An 18,658-nucleotide genomic window follows, 5' to 3' on the forward strand; every position below is an offset into this window, starting at 1 on the left:
TGAAATCAGTTTTACTTCAGTTGTAACCAAAGCTAGGATTCACAGAAATACATTTTTCTTGGTTTTTAAAATGCAGGACAAACTAACGCTTTCATTTAACCCTGGGTACTCAGTGGCGTCCAACTTTAGTTGCCAAATGAGCTCCCTACTTCCCAGCCTGGCATTTTAAAAACCAAGAGAAATGTTTTATAGCTTGTGATGTAGTTGTTTACTGCTTTCACATGTTGACATCATTTTTAAGTATTTTTTAAGTATTTTTTATTATTTTTAATATTGTTCACTAATATATCAAATATTGTTATTAAATGAATCATTAACAATATTTTAAAAAATTGCACAAGCACTTTAGTATGTTTGGAAGCAACATAATGGGTTGACCAGCATAGGATTCTTAAGGTCCGCACAGGCTAGTTGTACATTCATAATATATTTTTAGCAGTTTGTTTCATTTATTTATATATACATATTATTCCAAAACTTACACATTATTATAAAACCATATATATTTTTAACCACAATTATGATTACATAATTTATAGAAAGTGATATTTAATAACTTGGTAAAGGTGATTGTAATATATTATTGTAGCAGATTTATTGTAGTTATGTGTATCTATATGACTTGGCAATACGCGCTAAAACTTGTTTACAATAGCCACAATCAGGGCATTGAGATTTATTCATTGTTCGCACAAACAATTTAGTTCTCAATATTTATCAACAGTATGATATTTGCGCAATGTTTAGCATTTCAGCTAGCACGTGATTAATTTCTAAACTTCAGTACTGTTATTACAGGGTTTGCTGCATGTTACTGCAGCTTTAATGGTCAACCATTAAGGCACTGAATGTGGTTAATTAATCAATTAAGTCAACACAATTAATAGGTTAATTGTTTTTTGTTAAGCTATTTAAGCTAACAGTATTTGCTATGGTTTTGTACTTGAAAAAGCCTGGTATCACCGGGCGAAAGCGCTTGTCTTCGATCTTGTTTGGATTTTATTCATTCGTTTGTGACAATAAACAGAGTTCTTTTGGATTCAGCACGTTTGACTGGTTTTACTGCAACGAAGAATATATATATTTTTTCAACAGTCAGCAGGAGCCCTGCATTTTACTTTTCCTGTGTGTTCGGAGGATTTGGGTTTGGTAAGCTCTTGCACTCACTGTTCCTGGTTTTTATACATTTCTTCGTGATTTATTTGTTGCTATGGCGGAGGATTTATCACATCCAGATTTTCAGGACACACCTTTGGTGCTTCAAGAAGAGCCAGATGAGATGCCGGTAACCAGGAAAGAATTCAATCAGGTACTGGTTTTGCTCTCGCAGTTAAACAAAACTTTAGCAGCCACAAGTAATGGCAATGCTTTTTCTTTGCCTTGTAATCAGCAGCACAACGTAAACAAGGAGCCGGATGGGGCGCAACGAAGAGAGCCGAAGGGCGTAGCAGCATCAGGGCATACATCTACTGCTGAAAAGCAGCTTTTTCCTTCACAAAACAACAATATAGGGAAGGACAGTGAGAATTTACCAGCTTCAAGAAATGGAAATTTTAATTTTAAAGCTTGGACAGAGAATCAAGCAGTTTTCAAACAAGGTACTGTGAATTCGTATTTTGAAGAACTAGAAAATGACTTTGAAGTTTTTACTAATAAGTTATATGCATACAAAAACTCTCAACTTGAGATGAATTACTTGAAAGAGTGCATAAGAGTACAGCGGGTGCCCAAAGGACTGTGTTCCTTCAAATTTCCTAATAACGCGCCTTTGGGCTCCACATTACATACACAATTGGTAGAATTATTTAACAGAACTGATGACTACCAGAATAAAGCTAATTCTACCCTTAATGAATTAACAACTTTAAATGATTACATTAATAAACATGATAAGTTTAACAGTTTTAAAAAAAGATATGATGACATATTTGTTGAAGTTGATTCGCACTGTTTGAAAGTATTAGATAGGAAGGCAAGAAAATTAGAAAGGGACCTGGTAGAATACAGAGAAGGGGTAGCTTACCCTGTACCAGGGAGATTTAAACGGGCCTCTTTTGACAAAGAAACAGTAAGAAATGTTCAAGATAGTAATGCACAGGTTAACACCCCTAATTTGGAACTGCCTAGAAGAAGCGAACGACTAGCCCAGAAAGGTAGTTCTAATCAACAACAGGTTTTTCAGTTCCCCCAGGGCAGACCAGGGGGGAGAACAAATCACTACCAACAGCAGAACTGGGGAAGGGGCCGCAGATAGACCCTACCCATTTCGTTATACACTCAGGGCATGAACAAGAACTAGAGGATTTAAACAAAGGCTATAGAGTCATAAATAAAGACAACTTTACTATTTTTAATTTTACGGATGTACTGGTGACTGCTGATTTTTTTGAATTATTTACTAAAGGTTTGCAGTATGTGCCCAAGAAACCTACATATTTACCAAGGCTACTCATAGAACTCAAACTTTTTGTTCGAAATTTAAATTTGGTTTTATTTTTTAAAGGACAAGGAGTATCCAAAGACTCCCTAACTAGAAGCAGTACATTTAACCCCCCCACCCACACACCCAACTCTAAAAATATTTGAAGATCTGGTTGAGAAAGTTTGGAGAGAAAATGAGGTTGGAAAATATATTGAACAACATCCAAATTTCAACCCACATTTACAACAAGTGATTGACAAGCTAGAAAAAGAAAAAATCAGAGTAATGAAACCGGACAAAGGGGGTGGCATAGTCTTAATGCACAATTTTGATTATGACAACTGTATTCATGACCTTTTACAGGACACTAATATTTATGACTCAGTGTCATTAAATGAATTAAACATTGCACTTGCCAACATAAAACATCTTCTTTATGATCACCTTATGCAAGGTACAATCGATGAAAAAATTTTTAATTACTTGATGGTTCCTAAGCCAAAAACCCCGGTTTTGTTTGGGATTCCAAAAGTGCATAAAGGGTTGGAACCACTCAAACATAGACCCATTGTAGCTGGAGCTGGGGGCATCACGGAGCTTTTAAGTAAATTTGTAGATTTTCATTTGAAAGATTTTGTGTCTACTTTGGATTTTGTCTGTAAAGACTCATGGGAATTCTTAGCGAGTATTCCTTCAGGTTTAAACACTTCTTATATTCTCATGGTAACTATAGATATAGTTGAACTCTTCCCCAGTATACCGTAAGATATAGGTATAGAATGGTTTAGTGAGACACTGGCCATGGAATCAGGGTTAAGTAACAATTTAATAAATTTGCTTGTGGAATTTATGGGCATTATTCTACAAAACAACTTTATCTATTTTAACGGTGAATTTTTCAGACAAAGAAGTGGTGTAGCAATGGGGGCTCCGTGTGCCACGGCTTATGCTAACATAGTACTGCACAGATGAGAGAAACATTTTATTCATTCCACTAAGTGGAAACAGTTTATAGTTTACTACAAAAGATACCTGGACGACATTTGTATTTTTTGGCATGGATCAAAAGATAATTTTTTAGAATTTTTTGATCACTTAAACAAGTCAACAGGTTTTCTTTCTTTCACACACAAATTAGCAACAATTCATTACATTATTTAGATGTGGCTTTGCACAAGGATGTAAGCACTAACTGGTTTCAATCACAAATTTACAGAAAAAGCACATATTCAAACACTTTTCTGCATTTTGACAGTGGACACCCATTTTATATAAAAAAAAGGGTTTATTAAAGGACAATTAATCTGGGCCTCAAGAATGTGTAGTTCTATGGAACTGTTTTTTCAAGAAGTAGACTTTTTGAGAACACTTTTCACAGAAAGAGGTTACCCTGTTTCACTGTTTCAAACAATGCTAGCAGAAGTTCTAGGGAAAAGAGATTGTTTTTATCCTCCCTTACTACGTACAGGCTCATTAATAGCCTTACCAGCTAAGGAAGTTGAAACCAGTATGCATAAGAGCTTTACATATACATATACATATACATATACTAGTGACTCTTATTTAATAGAGAGCACCATTAAAACTTGTTGGCCAATTGTCACAATGCATGAGGATATTAGTGGCCTGCTTCCTAAAACTATTAACTTTACAAGAAAAAGAGACATTAACCTTAAGGGTATTTTTGAGCAGACTTCATACCCCACATTGGCACAATCCACAAACAGTTTTTCTAAAAGGTTAGGCACATACAGTTGTGGGAGATGTCACCAATGTTCCCATATTTTACAAAAAGACCATGTGGGTATACCCTCAAGAAAGCTTACTTTAAAGGCTTCTAGTCATTATTCCTGTACATCAGTTGGTGTGGTTTATTTGGGTCTATGTCAGGCCTGTTCAGCTTTCTACGTGGGTAAGACAGAAAGAGCACTTAAACGTAGAATATATGAACATCTATATGATGTGGATAAAAAGAAAGATACCAACGCATTTTTCAAACATTCTCTCATCTGCCCACACATGTCTCTTAAGTTCTGGGTTTTAGAAAAGGTGATACAGGACCCAAGGGGAGGAGATTGGGAGACCAGGCTGGGCAGTAGGGAGCTCATTTGGCAACTAAAGTTGGACGCCACTAAGTACCCAGGGTTAAATGAAAGCATTAGTTTGTCTGGCATTTTAAAAACCAAGAGAAATGTTTTATAGCTTGTGATGTAGTGGTTTACTGCTTTCACATGTTGACATAATTTTTAAGTATTTTTTAAGTATTTTTTATTATTTTTAATATTGTTCACTAATATATCAAATATTGTTATTAAATGAATCATTAACAATATTTTAAAAAATTGCACAAGCACTTTAGTATGTTTGGAAGCAACATAATGGGTTGACCAGCATAGGATTCTTAAGGTCCGCACAGGCTAGTTGTACATTCATAATATATTTTTAGCAGTTTGTTTCATTTATTTATATATGCATATTATTCCAAAACTTACACATTATTATAAAACCATATATATTTTTAACCACAATTATGATTACGTAATTTATAGAAAGTGATATTTAATAACTTGGTAAAGGTGATTGTAATATATTATTGTAGCAGATTTATTGTAGTTATGTGTATCTATATGACTTGGCAATACGCGCTAAAACTTGTTTACAATAGCCACAATCAGGGCATTGAGATTTATTCATTGTTCGCACAAACAATTTAGTTCTCAATATTTATCAACAGTATGATATTTGCGCAATTTTTAGCATTTCAGCTAGCACGTGATTAATTTCTAAACTTCAGTACTGTTATTACAGGGTTTGCTGCATGTTACTGCAGCTTTAATGGTCAACCATTAAGGCACTGAATGTGGTTAATTAATCAATTAAGTCAACACAATTAATAGGTTAATTGTTTTTTGTTAAGCTATTTAAGCTAACAGTATTTGCTATGGTTTTGTACTTGAAAAAGCCTGGTATCATCGGGCGAAAGTGCTTGTCTTCGATCTTGTTTGGATTTTATTCATTCGTTTGTGACAATAAACAGAGTTCTTTTGGATTCAGCACGTTTGACTGGTTTTACTGCAACGAAGAATATATATATTTTTTCAACAGTCAGCAGGAGCCCTGCATTTTACTTTTCCTGTGTGTTCGGAGGATTTAGGTTTAAAAAAAAGCAACGGAGAAAGCAAGATCTCCGTTGCTTTTTACACACTGTGTCGCTATGTTAAAGGAGTTTAACATAGCAAGACAGCTTTAAAAAAAGCAACAGAGATCTCCGTTGCTTTTTTTAAACCTGTGTCGCTATGTTAAACTCTTTTAACATAGCGAGACAGTGTTTTAAAAGAAACTTATACTAATGGAAAAAGTCTGGGCGACCGGACCTTTTTCCATTAGTATAAGTCGATTTACAACGTGCACGCTGGCCAATCAGCGTGCACGTTTTGGAATATTAATGGGGGGTCATGGTATAATGGTGGTTATTTCCTTTCTTTGTCAGTCTAGATCTTGCTTCTGTTAGGAAAGTTGCAATAAAATGCATTGTTTAAAAATAAATCATTTTGCGCAAATGTCATTCAACCTTCAGTTACACTTTACCAACCCTGCAACAAACTGTTTATTTTTTTCTATATTAATCCACCCAATCAAACAGAACCTGGCCTGATGGTGAACATTCATTCTGTGAAGGGCTCCTACCTCCCCGGTTTCTGCTTTGGCAATGAAATCAGACAGATGAATGGAATGATTCAGGAACTTTTCATTTCTGGTTTGTGCCTGGCACAAACTGATTCAAGAACAATCTGAAAACTAATTTCATAAGGAAATATGGGTTAGACCTAAAGAATAAACGATGCTTATAAAATTCCAGATATGGTTCCCTACTCATAAGGACTTGCAGCTTGAAAATCCTGACAGCAGAAGTGAAGGTCACTAGGAAAATTATTTTCCAAGACAAACTTCAGCTTAATCAAAGCACTTGTTTAAAAAGTGAGATGCCACAAAGCAATACCGGAATTCTTAAATGCTACAAAATTTTAATAAAAGTTGTAAAGGCAGATAAATAAAGCTTTCAGGAGACAACTCCTTCATCAGTGTTTGTAAAATCAACAGCTCAATGCATTTAAATAAGAGATTCAGGAGCAGTCATACAACTGAACACCAGTCTGAGATAAGATGACAGGTTAGTACCAACTCTCCTGCCAAACAAGTGATGGAATGTGGTTCAACACATTCATTTAAGTTTAGGGTTATCCAAATATTATATTAAAGAACGTGAGGGAAGGGGACACCAACAATAATTTAGAAATAATGGAATAGGGCTAGATACTACGACTGGAAGCTGATCTTCCACCAGCTATTAATATAGCTATTAGTATTAAACCTATTTTGAAAAGAAGACACATTTGAAATGAGATGCATTTCTATAAATTTGCTTTATATATGTGTCATTTTCTTACGATTATGTATCTTTAAAGTGTTAGTAAGACTTATTATTTGTATAATTAACAAGATTAATTATTTGTGTTATTTGATTGGAGGGTTTGTGCCTTATGACTGCTTTTGAATCTGTTACTTAAATGTATTGAGCTGTTGATTTTACGCACACTGATTAAGGGGGTTCTCTCCTGAAAGCTTTGTTATTTATCTGCTTTTACAAATTTTATTAAAATTTTGTGGCATTTCTGAAGTCCGGTATTACTCTGTGCGACGAACTGATTGACTGTTTGGCTTCAGTCTGCTGGTCTGCGACCTTGTTTTTTTTGTTTTTTTGCTAAAAGGGGGATGGACAAGTCCCCCAACTTCTTCTTCTTCTGGCTTTTCCCAGTTAGTGGTCGTTGCAGCGGATCACTTGTCCGCTCATGATTGGCAGTGGAGTTTTATGGTGTCGAGTTGCCAGCCTGGCGCCCAACCTTCCACAGAAGGCACGCACACACTCACACCTAGGGCCAATTTAGAGTGTCCAATCCACCATAAAGGGACCATAATAATTCATGTAACAAATAATTGCATTTTCTCATACTGCATGATACTATCCAATTTCTAAACAGATTTGAATAGCAATAAATAAATAAATAAATAAAAGTCCTATATGACATGAAAAGCCCTACCATGGCATAAAATGGATTTCTAAGATGAATACCTGTATATAAAACCTTACTATGTAATTGTATAAATATGTAATAGATAACAGTATATATATTTAAAATGAATTTTATAAGATGAATTTTATAATATATATATATAATATATATATAAAGAGAATAATAAACAAGATTAATCTACTACTGCCTATCAAGTGCCTTTATTTTTAATAAACTAATAGACACATTGTCATTCAGACCTGGCCAATACAATGAATTCAGATAAAGCTGCCAGGAAAGTTCCAGTTTCTCTAATAAGTATGGCCAGGCCTCCCTCCGTTCCATTAATTTTACAGTATCCAACACAATAAATTTGAAGCTATAAGTCCACCAACTATGAAGTTGAAATCAAATGGCAAACATTAGTTCTTCAAAGTTCGCTGAAGAAAATGAATTTCTTCATTGAACTGTTAGCATAACTCATCTGAAGATTATTTATTTATTTATTTTTTACAAGTTACAAAATTTGCAAAGGACAGCTGGATAATATATAGACATGATTCCAATACGTGATCAGAAAGAGTAACCTTAAAAGATGTAAGGACATTAAATAATGAAATTTACTCACATTCATGTATGTTTCACTTGCTAAGCACACACTGAAAATGCTTGCTTTTAGAATGTTGATTTTCTATGCAGTGCCTTGCCATGAGTTGTCATATGTACTATCTGATGCTTTTAAGGAGTAAAATTAGATGGTCTCTAAAGTTCTGTGAGATCACTTTCAAACTTTCCTGGTCGCCATCATGACTTTTTATGAAATATTTGTAGAAACGCACTTTTCAAGTTCTTTCAGGTTGATTGTTCACCCCTACAAAACAGAGCACTATACTCAATGAAGGCTGAGAGCAGTGAAGTCAAGACAGGATGACTTAATTTATCTTCCTGGAGTGACTACACATGCCTTTTAGAATTAGAATTTACCACAGAACATGCTTTTCTAACTCTGGTGGGTATACAATGGTCAAAGTTCAAATAGTTCAGTACCAGTGTTTCTAGTTTTTTTTTAAATAATTTTTATGACTCAGTCATTTATTCTGTAAAACAAAAACAATGGAACAGACTCCCATCTACATAAAACAACTTTCATTCCTGTCCATTTTCAAGCACAATTTACATTTATGGATGGGAAACAGAAAATTTACCAAGGACTGCCCCCATACTGCTAATGGACAGATGCAGCTCTTAAACGTTTTTCCCCATGCATGGGTACCCTCAGAATATCTTTGATATGATCCTAGTCGTTCTCATTAGGGGGTTATATATAATTATCAATCATGGGATGGGTAAGGCTAATGTATAACATAATGGGAGTGGCTATTTTGAGCACAAAAAGGGAAACTGTCTAGGCATAAAATGTCAGATAGGGCAGGTAGCCTAGTACTTGCCTATGACCCTATAAAATTAATTTATATCCTTTTGTCGAGTGTCATGATGTTGTATTAACTGACATTAAATGTTAGATTCTTATTATGTACTAGGTGTGTATTTCTGGTACATTATTTTGGACTGCTTCAGCATCATTCCCTGAAGTAAACACACTAATCATAGATGGGTATCCACTATCCGTTATCATCTTCTGTACTTCGGATGATAATCCAAAAAGAAGTGGCCCCAGTTCAAAGCCCTGTGGGATGTCACTAGTAATCCATCCCTGTTGGGATGCATGGGTACTCCCTAACCCTTACTTACTGTGTTGTTTACCATGGTTCTACTAATTTAGTATAGGCTGATTTTAATTTACCTATTATTCTTTTGCACTGATTAGTACTGAATACCTTAGCAAGGTCAAGAAAAACAGTATGTACTGTCACACATTTATCAATTGTTGTCACTTATTTAAAGAATGATAAAAGTTTCTGAAGGCAAGATTTTTCCTTAGCAAAACAATACAGTTCCTTATCAAACAGAAGTTTGTGTCACGGCCATTTTGGATAAACTCCTTTATGACTATCTCCATGATTTCACAAAGAAAACTATTCATCCAGACAATGCTAAATCTGTATGGCTCTGATGTTGCCCCACATCTTTGTGAACTGCTACTACTATAGACTGTCACTACAGGTTGGGGAAATGTCCACATGCTAACATTTTATTTAACAAAAACTGATCGGGGAGCTCTGATTTTCCTTTGTTTTAAACAGGGACCACCAGATATGTTACCTGGTGCCATAGAACTTGAGTTTTAATTTTAATTCTGGCATCCTTTTTCATCTGTAGTCATATAATGGATGTCTCCTCTTGTCTCCGCAACACTATTAACATATATCTTTGCTCATTACGAAGTCTTCCCAATTTTTTTCTGAAAGCACATTTGTTATGTTCTGTGGCTGGGTAATCACCTCACTGTTGCAGTCACATTTTTTTCTTATTTAGTTTTATGATGACATTTAAGAGTACCTTATTAGAGCTTTCAAACTTGAAGGTCAAGTTGAGTTCAAAGTTAGATATGGAAAATTTGATAAGAAATGCAAGCAGTTTCTGCACTTTAATCTGGACTTGCTTTTATGGCCAAGCCAGTTTCTGAAAGCAAAGCAGTACTTAATTTTTGCCACTGTATATAATTCTAATTTTGTGATTCAATCAAAGGGGTACTTTGCAGAATTTATCTCGGTAGAAGACTACTTCAATTGAAACATGCTGATGATCTGCCCCAGCCTGACAGCAAAGTATGTGTTATCAGAACACATGAAAAATTCATCTGCAGCAACTAAAATCTAAAGTGAGGATGTCAAAAACAGTCAACCTTTCTAAGATTTAGCAGCAATGATCTAACACCAGCAGGAACTCCCTACACAGGAAAGTATCTTGATCTGTGCCACTATTCAGACAATCCAGTAGCAAACCTCTGAGATGTGATCAAAGATGGCTTCTCCCTGTTTATGGACAGCATCAGAGACTCCAACTTTGGGAGCACCTACTGTAAGGACTTTTCCAGAAGTCCATTAACAGACTTGCCAGAAGCCAGTTAAGGGGGTATGACAATATATGAAGGCCATTTTGTCACAATGCTGTGGCAACCATGGCCAGTCACTATGTAAACAGAAATACCACATTTCAGCTCTTTGTACTAGGAGTGGACCCTATCCAATTCAAACATACGAAACCTCCACTGAGGATACCAAACACTGATGTGCCAGAAGATGTCATAGTGGCGAAGGTCTGTTTCCTTATAAGGTGGTTATCCACCAGATTCTACGGAAGATGAACAAGGATAATGTCTCCTTTGAACTGGGCAACCACAATGCAGTTCCTTAGCTTAGCCTTAAGGGAGGAAAGTCTCAACAAGTGACTCTGTGCAAGTACATATCTAAGCCTGCAGCTGAAGTATCATTACAGTCAAAACTGAAGTGAGCTATATGAAAGTTATCTTTGGACGCCCCTAACAGGGTTTTAATTTCGTCTCAATTTAAATGAGACTCAAAAATTAAAGAAAGCATCTGCAGTACCTGGGGAATTGGGGAGAACTGGAATTTGGATATGTGAGATGCATAATTGGGGGCATTAAAACTTCATGTGGCAAAGGTGTAAATTCTATTACCAGTCCACTCCAAGGCCATAGTCTCCCTCTCTCTCTCTTTTGGTGACAAAGAAAGAAAGTACTCTCTTGTCTCTGGACTGGAACACAGAGTTTACAAAGGCATTTGTCTGAGGATGCTTGTTCAGAAACTTGGTCTCCTTAGCTATGGGTTTGTTATATATTTGCCTTGTTGGTGAGGCTGATGGGGCTTCCACCACGTCTGTGTTCTTCGGGGCAGCAACAACAATGTTTTAGTATTTTCATGGTACACATTCTGAATGAATCCACAGGAGGGAATGATTCAGGGCTTCTCTTTTCTTTCCAAATATCCATTCAGGCATTTCCAAGGAGAAAGACTGGTGGCCACAAGCAAATCCATGGAGACCTTTAAAACCCTAAAGTTACCCCCCAAAGACAGGGTCATTCATGGTGTGTGTCAAGTGTCAGGTGGATGAGTCATTAGATGATTTTTTTCTTAAATCTGTCTAAGGGATTATAGCTGTGGAGTCCTCAGACTCCTTATATGCAAAAATCACCTGTCCCTCACCAGCTCCAGGGACAAGCATATCGATTAAATTTTCTGGAATGAGCATGTGATAGAATATGTTTTTTTCCTCACCTACCCTTACAGCACATCCTTTCCAGCTTTCACAGTGCTCCTATCCATTCCCACTTTTACCTGCATACCTTCCTTCATTTCCCTGACCTTTCTTTGAGTCAGCTAGGACCACAGTGAATCTTAAGGGCTTCCTGGGAGAATGTATTAGCAGCTGCTTCTGCTGTTGAGGAGGTATTAATTGACCTACATCCTAAGGCTATTCCTAGTTGAGGACTACATCTCCCTCAGGGAGTGTCTTTGATAAATTGCCTCCCCCTGGGATGATTATGCCCATCCCTCCCTGCCATAACCTTAGACATCTGAGACATTAATTGAACCTGCTCAGGCTGTAGTTAGGGCTCCATCCATCAGTGTCACAGTGTTGGCCCTGTGATGGCATGTGTTTGAAGTTTCACATCTCAGGAACATATCTGCAAAAGACAGTGTAGGGAAATAAAGGCCTGCACCAAGTTCAGGGCTGGCATCAGGTCTATATTCCCACATCAGTTCCCATCAGTTTGCAAACATATATTTGGCATCAGCGCACTAAACTGTAACCCTTCACCTTGGAAGACTCACAGAACCTCCCCTATCCTGTGCCTTTTAACATTGCATGGTCCTGAGAGAGGAATCCTCCATCACCCTTGAATAGTCTGACTTATGATGCTCAAGACCTCTTTGGGATCGGCAAGTGGTTAGTATGATCAGGCAATCAATTTTTAGTGATATACGTCACATTCAAAGATCCACACTATCCAAATTGTGTGAGTGGCCCAAAAGAACTTGTGAACTCAGGAGTTAGGCATGGTCATTATAGTCAGTAAATGATATGATAGCATGGGCCAATATATGACATACATGCCCCAGAACATGAAGTCTTTCAAGAGAAATTTCAACTCATGATTGGAGGGGACTATCAACTCACATGTATCACCTCCTCACCAGGACCCCATCTTAGATTAGCTGATATCACTCAAATCCAAATGAACATAATAGTTTCAAAACCTAAGATGATGAGCATTACCTTTTGTTTTTGCAGAAAAAAATCCAATGGCTTGTCCATCCTCCCACAAAATCTTTGCAAACTCTTTAGAGCTGTGACAGAGGAATGGTGACTCAGATTTACTCATTTCTTGTTTCCTGTAGATTATCCTGTTCAGAACATAGAGGACTATTCTCTCCCCAAGTGATTTCACCTGTAAATAGAAAAGAAGTTAAATATCAGGAGTAAAAGAGGCACATCTTAACTCGCTGGGATAGGACAAAAATGATGAATACACTAGTGGTATCTATAAAGACCTGCAAAGTCTCTTACTGGTTTTCGCAAAGCCACAAATACAGAGTCTAGAAAAAAAGAGTGTAGAATCATCTTACAAAGGGAGTTTCCCAGCACAGAGATCTTTGCCTGGATTTCAACTATACTGGTACCAGCACAGATTCTTCTCCCTCTCAACGTAAGCCTTTGTCATCCTGTGTAAATAGTCACAGGTTTGCAAACAGTGAAGAAACTGGCCCCCAGGAAACCAATGTTTAACCTGGATTTTCTGTGAGGACAGCATAAGCCTTGTTTCTTTGCTGAAAAGAGACCTTTAATGGCCCACTCTCTAAACATCCTGTCTTTATGACCTACATGAAACATTCTAGTTTATCTTAGTGATCCCAGGAATGGCACCTAGCCCTACGATTCCTTTAAGATTGTCCAAACCTGTTCTTGGGATGGGAGAAGGGCACCAATTCTGGTTTCCTACGCAGACACAAGAAAGTCAAAGGGGTTACCCAAAAATGACTCCCTCTCTAGTTCCAGCCTCTTCTAGACAGCATCAGTGCAAAACACCTCTGTACTACATGGTTAAATGCAGGATAGTGCCATCCCAGGTTCAGAAACAGATGTGCAGCTAACTGTTCCTGCACACAGAACTATGAAAATAAACTGTAGCAAACTGCTTGCTATATTTTAACAAGTAGTTGTTACAGTCTGCTACAGTTTATGCCACAGATGGAGCACTAGAGTGCTTCGTTTCTGAATGCTGGTATGCAGTGAAGACTTATTAGGATCTGCTGATTGCATTCCTTAATACATTGTATCTGGGGCAGCAACTCCTTCACCCCATCCAAGCTACTCAACAGTCAACCTTCCCCCTTTGCATCTCACCAGCACATAGCTTACACAAAAATGGTCTCAGCTGACACTTGCAACTTCAGTGTCAGAAAAGTATAAGGATCGATCTGAACCAAATAAAGCAAAAGAGTAGGAAGAAGGCCGAAACCTTTAGTGGAGGTTTCAATGACAACACTGCCCATACGCATGGTAAAATTATGCACTTTGCGTTTATTTTAATCTATGAACCTATGAACCTAAAAAGGGAATGTTAAAATTCTTGTGCAGACTAGGGCTCAGTTGCATTCCCACATATGTGGCCTCCCACCATCCCAGTTCAGTAGCACAAGCTGTCACATCTAATCTCTTTGGGTACATTGTTCAGTCATAGTATGTGTAGTTTGTCCTTTTACCTTATAAATGGAAAGCCAACTGAAATTGTTCATAATGTTAAGGAAGACAGCCAAATCCCTCTCAGCATCCTACAGATACCCAAAAGGCCTTTAGTAAACAAGGCAACCTTCTGTCCTCCTACCACCATATTTAGTCCTGGCAATTTGGTATGTCTTAACAACTAGGTGAAGGACTCCAGAAAAATTTATAGAAGTAGCAGGGAAAGGAGACACCCCAATTTTATTTCCTCTCAACAATATAAATGGAAGGACTCTTCCCCCAAACATCTTAATCTGAGCTCAAGCCTTTACTTAAGGTATACACATGCTCATTTATGAAACTGAACTGACGGAGGTCCTCAAAAGAGAAAATGCTAGCTGATTGCATCAAAGACCTTTCAGTCATCCATGCTAAGCAGTAATGAAGGGATGTTCTTCTTTAAGGTCTGCTTCACGAACAAAAAAATTGTTTTTTTTATGCTTTCCTGGATCTGACACCATAACACAAAATCTACATTGCTCCTCATACCAGCACTGGCAGAAAAGTTGCAACTATGACTGAGAACTGATACTGGAAGATACACTTAAACCAACATGGTGTTCTTACTTTCTTTAAGAATCACAACTACCAACACCTCATTCCATAATGAAGACGGCTTTAAGCCAATCTTCAGGCTTCCATGACAGCTGCTAAACACAGGAGGAAACCCTATGTTGCAAAGTTATACAGATCTAGCATTTTTTTCTGAGAACAAATGGTGCAATCAATTGATTATGATGCTCCTAAACAAGGACAGGTGCTTATTTCTGGACAAAAATGTCCCCACCTTTAAACCTTGGAGGTCCTCACAAAAAGGTCCTTGTAATGTTTTACAAACTCTCCTACAGTTTCACTAAGGTCTTCAGCAGCTTATTCACATTTGTCCTCTTAACTTTCTTTGCCTACCTTTCAACACACTGTTGCTGTTGTTTCAGTACAAGACACTTCACAATATTTAGTCTTCAATATCTAAAATTCAGGTTTCATTTCTGTAATTGTTTGAATCTATGTGCTTCCCTGATCAAGCCTTCTAATCAGGAACCAAACACAGCCCAGCAGCTAATGCTGTCATGGTTTCAAAATTCTCCTCAATATTTTATCATTTTTCTCACAGAATTCTTAAGGTGATCATTGCTTACCTGCCTCTTATACATCCATAGGGTATTCCACAAAATTCCACAGTACAGTACATTTTAATAAGCCACCTAATGACTTATCTGAACTTTAGTGAGTAATAAAGAAGCACAGTCTAGGGGGCTCCCTATCTTCACCCCAGAATGTTTAAATCAGGGATGTATGACTTTTCAAAGTATTTGGCAACATCTCTACCACCACAAAAAGATACACACACTTCTTGGTCACCATAAACAAATCATGTACTGCACAGTAAAATGTAAATTTCAACTGTTGATGCTTTAAGTCTACGTAAGGGTCGACATGACCCATATGCCCACACCAAATCTTGCCACACATGTCAAAGGCTTCCTCACTGGAGGCAGACTTGTATCTTCACAGGCAAAGACAATATTTCATTCTCCATTGGTAATGGAACACAGTCTTCCTTTGTTAGAATCCTTCAGATGAGGGGTGGCGATACTTGTGGAAAGCCCTGAGGCCTGAGTTTATCAGACCAAGTTGTGAACACAGTATCCTTCTTCAGCAGAAGCATGTAAACTGCATGTACATGAGGAGACATAGACACCCCCACAATGGCATTGGTTGTACATCCCTCACACATGGGGAAGAGCTAGAGACTTAAAAGCAAAATGTTCCCATTGTCATGTTGCCAGAAGGGCACAAGCAAACCCTATACTCGCTTGGATGATGTCCCCTTCATAGCTGGGATGGCTTGATGGTCATCAGACACAGGAGCAAAAAGACACACGTACAAATGCAAAAAACAAAAAAACAAACAAAAAAAAAAAACTACCCTGCCTTCTAAATACTGAGCCTCATTAAGCAACAGAGTTTTCAGTTGCTGGGTTGATAACGGGGGATGTATATGGAATCCAGACTGAGCAACAGGCAGAGCCATCTATGTTTCATCACTGTAACCCACCACATATAATCTATTTCTGAAATTAGAACCAGGAATTGGTCCAAACATCAACTCATTTATATCTTTCTACTTGCATTTTGAAAAAGAGGAGGACGGGGCAGCTCATCTGAAAATGGGTAGCTAATTTCTGATGTTCATAGAAGCTAAGTGTGTCTTTTTAAGATAACCAAGCTCTGGTCTTAATTGCTTAATATGTTTCAATATTATTAACTTTTTGATAGGACTAGGGATCAGTTTAACATTCCAGGATGAAATCTTACGGTACTTATTAGATTATCCAAATCAAAGCACTCTGCTGAAGTTTCCAACTGACACAATTGAACAAAAATGGACTCTATAAATTTCAGTAATTCCTCTCTGGGAGTCTCTACAGCATCTCCAAATTTGACCACCCTGATGACTAAGGGCACAGAATATTTCAAAGGAGAACTTATATGGCATGACAAATAAAGATTACCTTGCATGATATACCAGGTAAGCCAACATTTAAAATATGTAATAATACGATAAAGGCACTTTAAGATGACAACAACCTAAAACTGTCAAACACTCAAACAACTGTATGTTTCAAAAAATGTTAATTTTTGCTTACAGACACAAAGAAAAAAATGCCCAACCACCATCTTCTCTGCATAATGCAACCGTTAAACACTCTCACTTTTGTGACATAAAAACTGCCAAAATATAACAACTACATAACTCAAATGTAAAAAAAATTGAATATATATGCTAAACAGGCCAAAGCATCCATTAACCTCTTCAAAATATGGTATATCTGAAGCAAAAATGCTATTCAATGGGAGAAATATAAGTTATGCAAATCAGTATGACTAAGGAAGTTCATGTTCCCCCCCAAAGCCCACTGATCAAGGCTGATTATTTAAGCACTGGTAATGCAATCTCTGTGTAGAACAGCCCTGGCAACTGGACTGTAATTTATCCACAGTGTTTACCAAATTCATCTGTGGTCTTTTATGTCAGGGTCTCCAAACCCTATGATCTACTACAATCCCACTGCACGCAGCTATACAGGATCTACAAATGAAACCATCCCACTAACAAGGGCAAGGACTGCTCTGAAGAACTCATCTCCTCTTCTGCAATGCATGAGACAAAACCCATTATGCTACTACTCAAAATTTGGAAGGCATTACAAACACTTTAAGTTACCTAAGGTAATTCACCAGACAAGCTGTAAAAAATATTTATTTATGTCTATTTATTGATTAATTTTTGTTTACCAGGAAAGTCCAACTAGCCTGATATAGCCCATTTTCAGAGAAGGCCCAGGGATAAAAGGAACACAACATTAGTATACAATTCTTCTTCTTTCGGCTTTTCCCAGTAAGGGGTCACCACAGCAGATCACAACAATTAGAATTACAAACTGTCTAATGTTGCAGTTCATGTACAAGGCATAATACAGCATAACAATGAAAGCAAGGCTCACTGTGATACTGACAACTAAAATAAGCAAAACTCTATAGCGACAACCAACTGTAGTCACTTGCATTCATTATTTTATCCTCCATAAAGGTACAATACTAAGAAAGTTAATCGGGATCAAAATTAGAATATCCAGCAACCTTTCCTGCCAGTAACTCGATTTATATATAACACCAAGTTATACATTCACCCACCTCTAACCTGATACAGCTCCTACTTTACAGAAACAGGACATATTTCTTTCAGCGAACCCTTTTTAAAGGCAGCAAAGGGTTCTCTTACCACATCAGTCAGATGCTCTTTCACTGGATGCTTTAGTCATGTTCTTACTTGTTTTTGCCGATACAGAACTGTCATGGGCACTAGTGGCAAAAACAAGCAAGAATGTGACAGGCACTTTATCTCTTCTTCTTCTGTAACCCTCTTTTAGTTAGCTATAACTTTGTCAACTTATCTTATGTGATTAAGGTCCCATTTCCATCTGAGAAATAAATCTTCAGTGGCACCGGATAAAACAGTCCAGGTCCAATCTTAATGAGAACGCAGTCTGGCTACTGGCAAAAACACATTTTGTAGCTAACTTCTGGCTCCTCTAGAGGTGCTATCTGCCACAAACCTTACATTCTGGTAGGAATAAACATGGCCCAGAGCCTACAGAAAAGATAACAAAGCCACTTTCTGTACAAATTTTGTTTTCCTCTTAAGGACTGAATGAGATACGACCAGTATTGGTGATGTTGGGGCAATACTCTATGGGTTCTCTCATCCAAAAACAAATCCTTTTCAGGAACACTCCTTGATGACTGCTTGCAGAAAAGATACTGTATCAGACTTTTCAGCCCTCTCTTTTTTATCACTGGCTTGGATATTTTTCCATCTGGCTCTGTATTTGGCATGCTCAGCATTGTAACACTTCAGTCTGGCCATGTAGCCATCTGCTGACATCTTTGC

At 37.3% G+C, this 18,658-nt stretch overlaps 1 protein-coding gene across 1 annotated transcript in view; it reads right to left on the reverse strand.

Moving 5' to 3' along the window:
- Window positions 1-12,869, reverse strand: part of FAM169A (family with sequence similarity 169 member A) — a 441,641-nt gene extending 428,772 nt beyond the window's left edge. Inside the window, exon 1 of the mRNA XM_044063952.1 lies at window positions 12,697-12,869. Within this exon, the coding sequence (XP_043919887.1) occupies window positions 12,697-12,802 (106 nt within the window). The 5' untranslated portion in view covers window positions 12,803-12,869. The remainder of the gene's footprint in view (window positions 1-12,696) is intronic.
- Window positions 12,870-18,658: the final 5,789 nt, after the last annotated feature.

Source organism: Protopterus annectens, chromosome 2.part2 (assembly GCF_019279795.1).
Source record: "Protopterus annectens isolate FY-2018-M chromosome 2.part2, PAN1.0, whole genome shotgun sequence".
In the NCBI taxonomy this organism is placed as follows: domain Eukaryota; kingdom Metazoa; phylum Chordata; order Ceratodontiformes; family Protopteridae; genus Protopterus; species Protopterus annectens.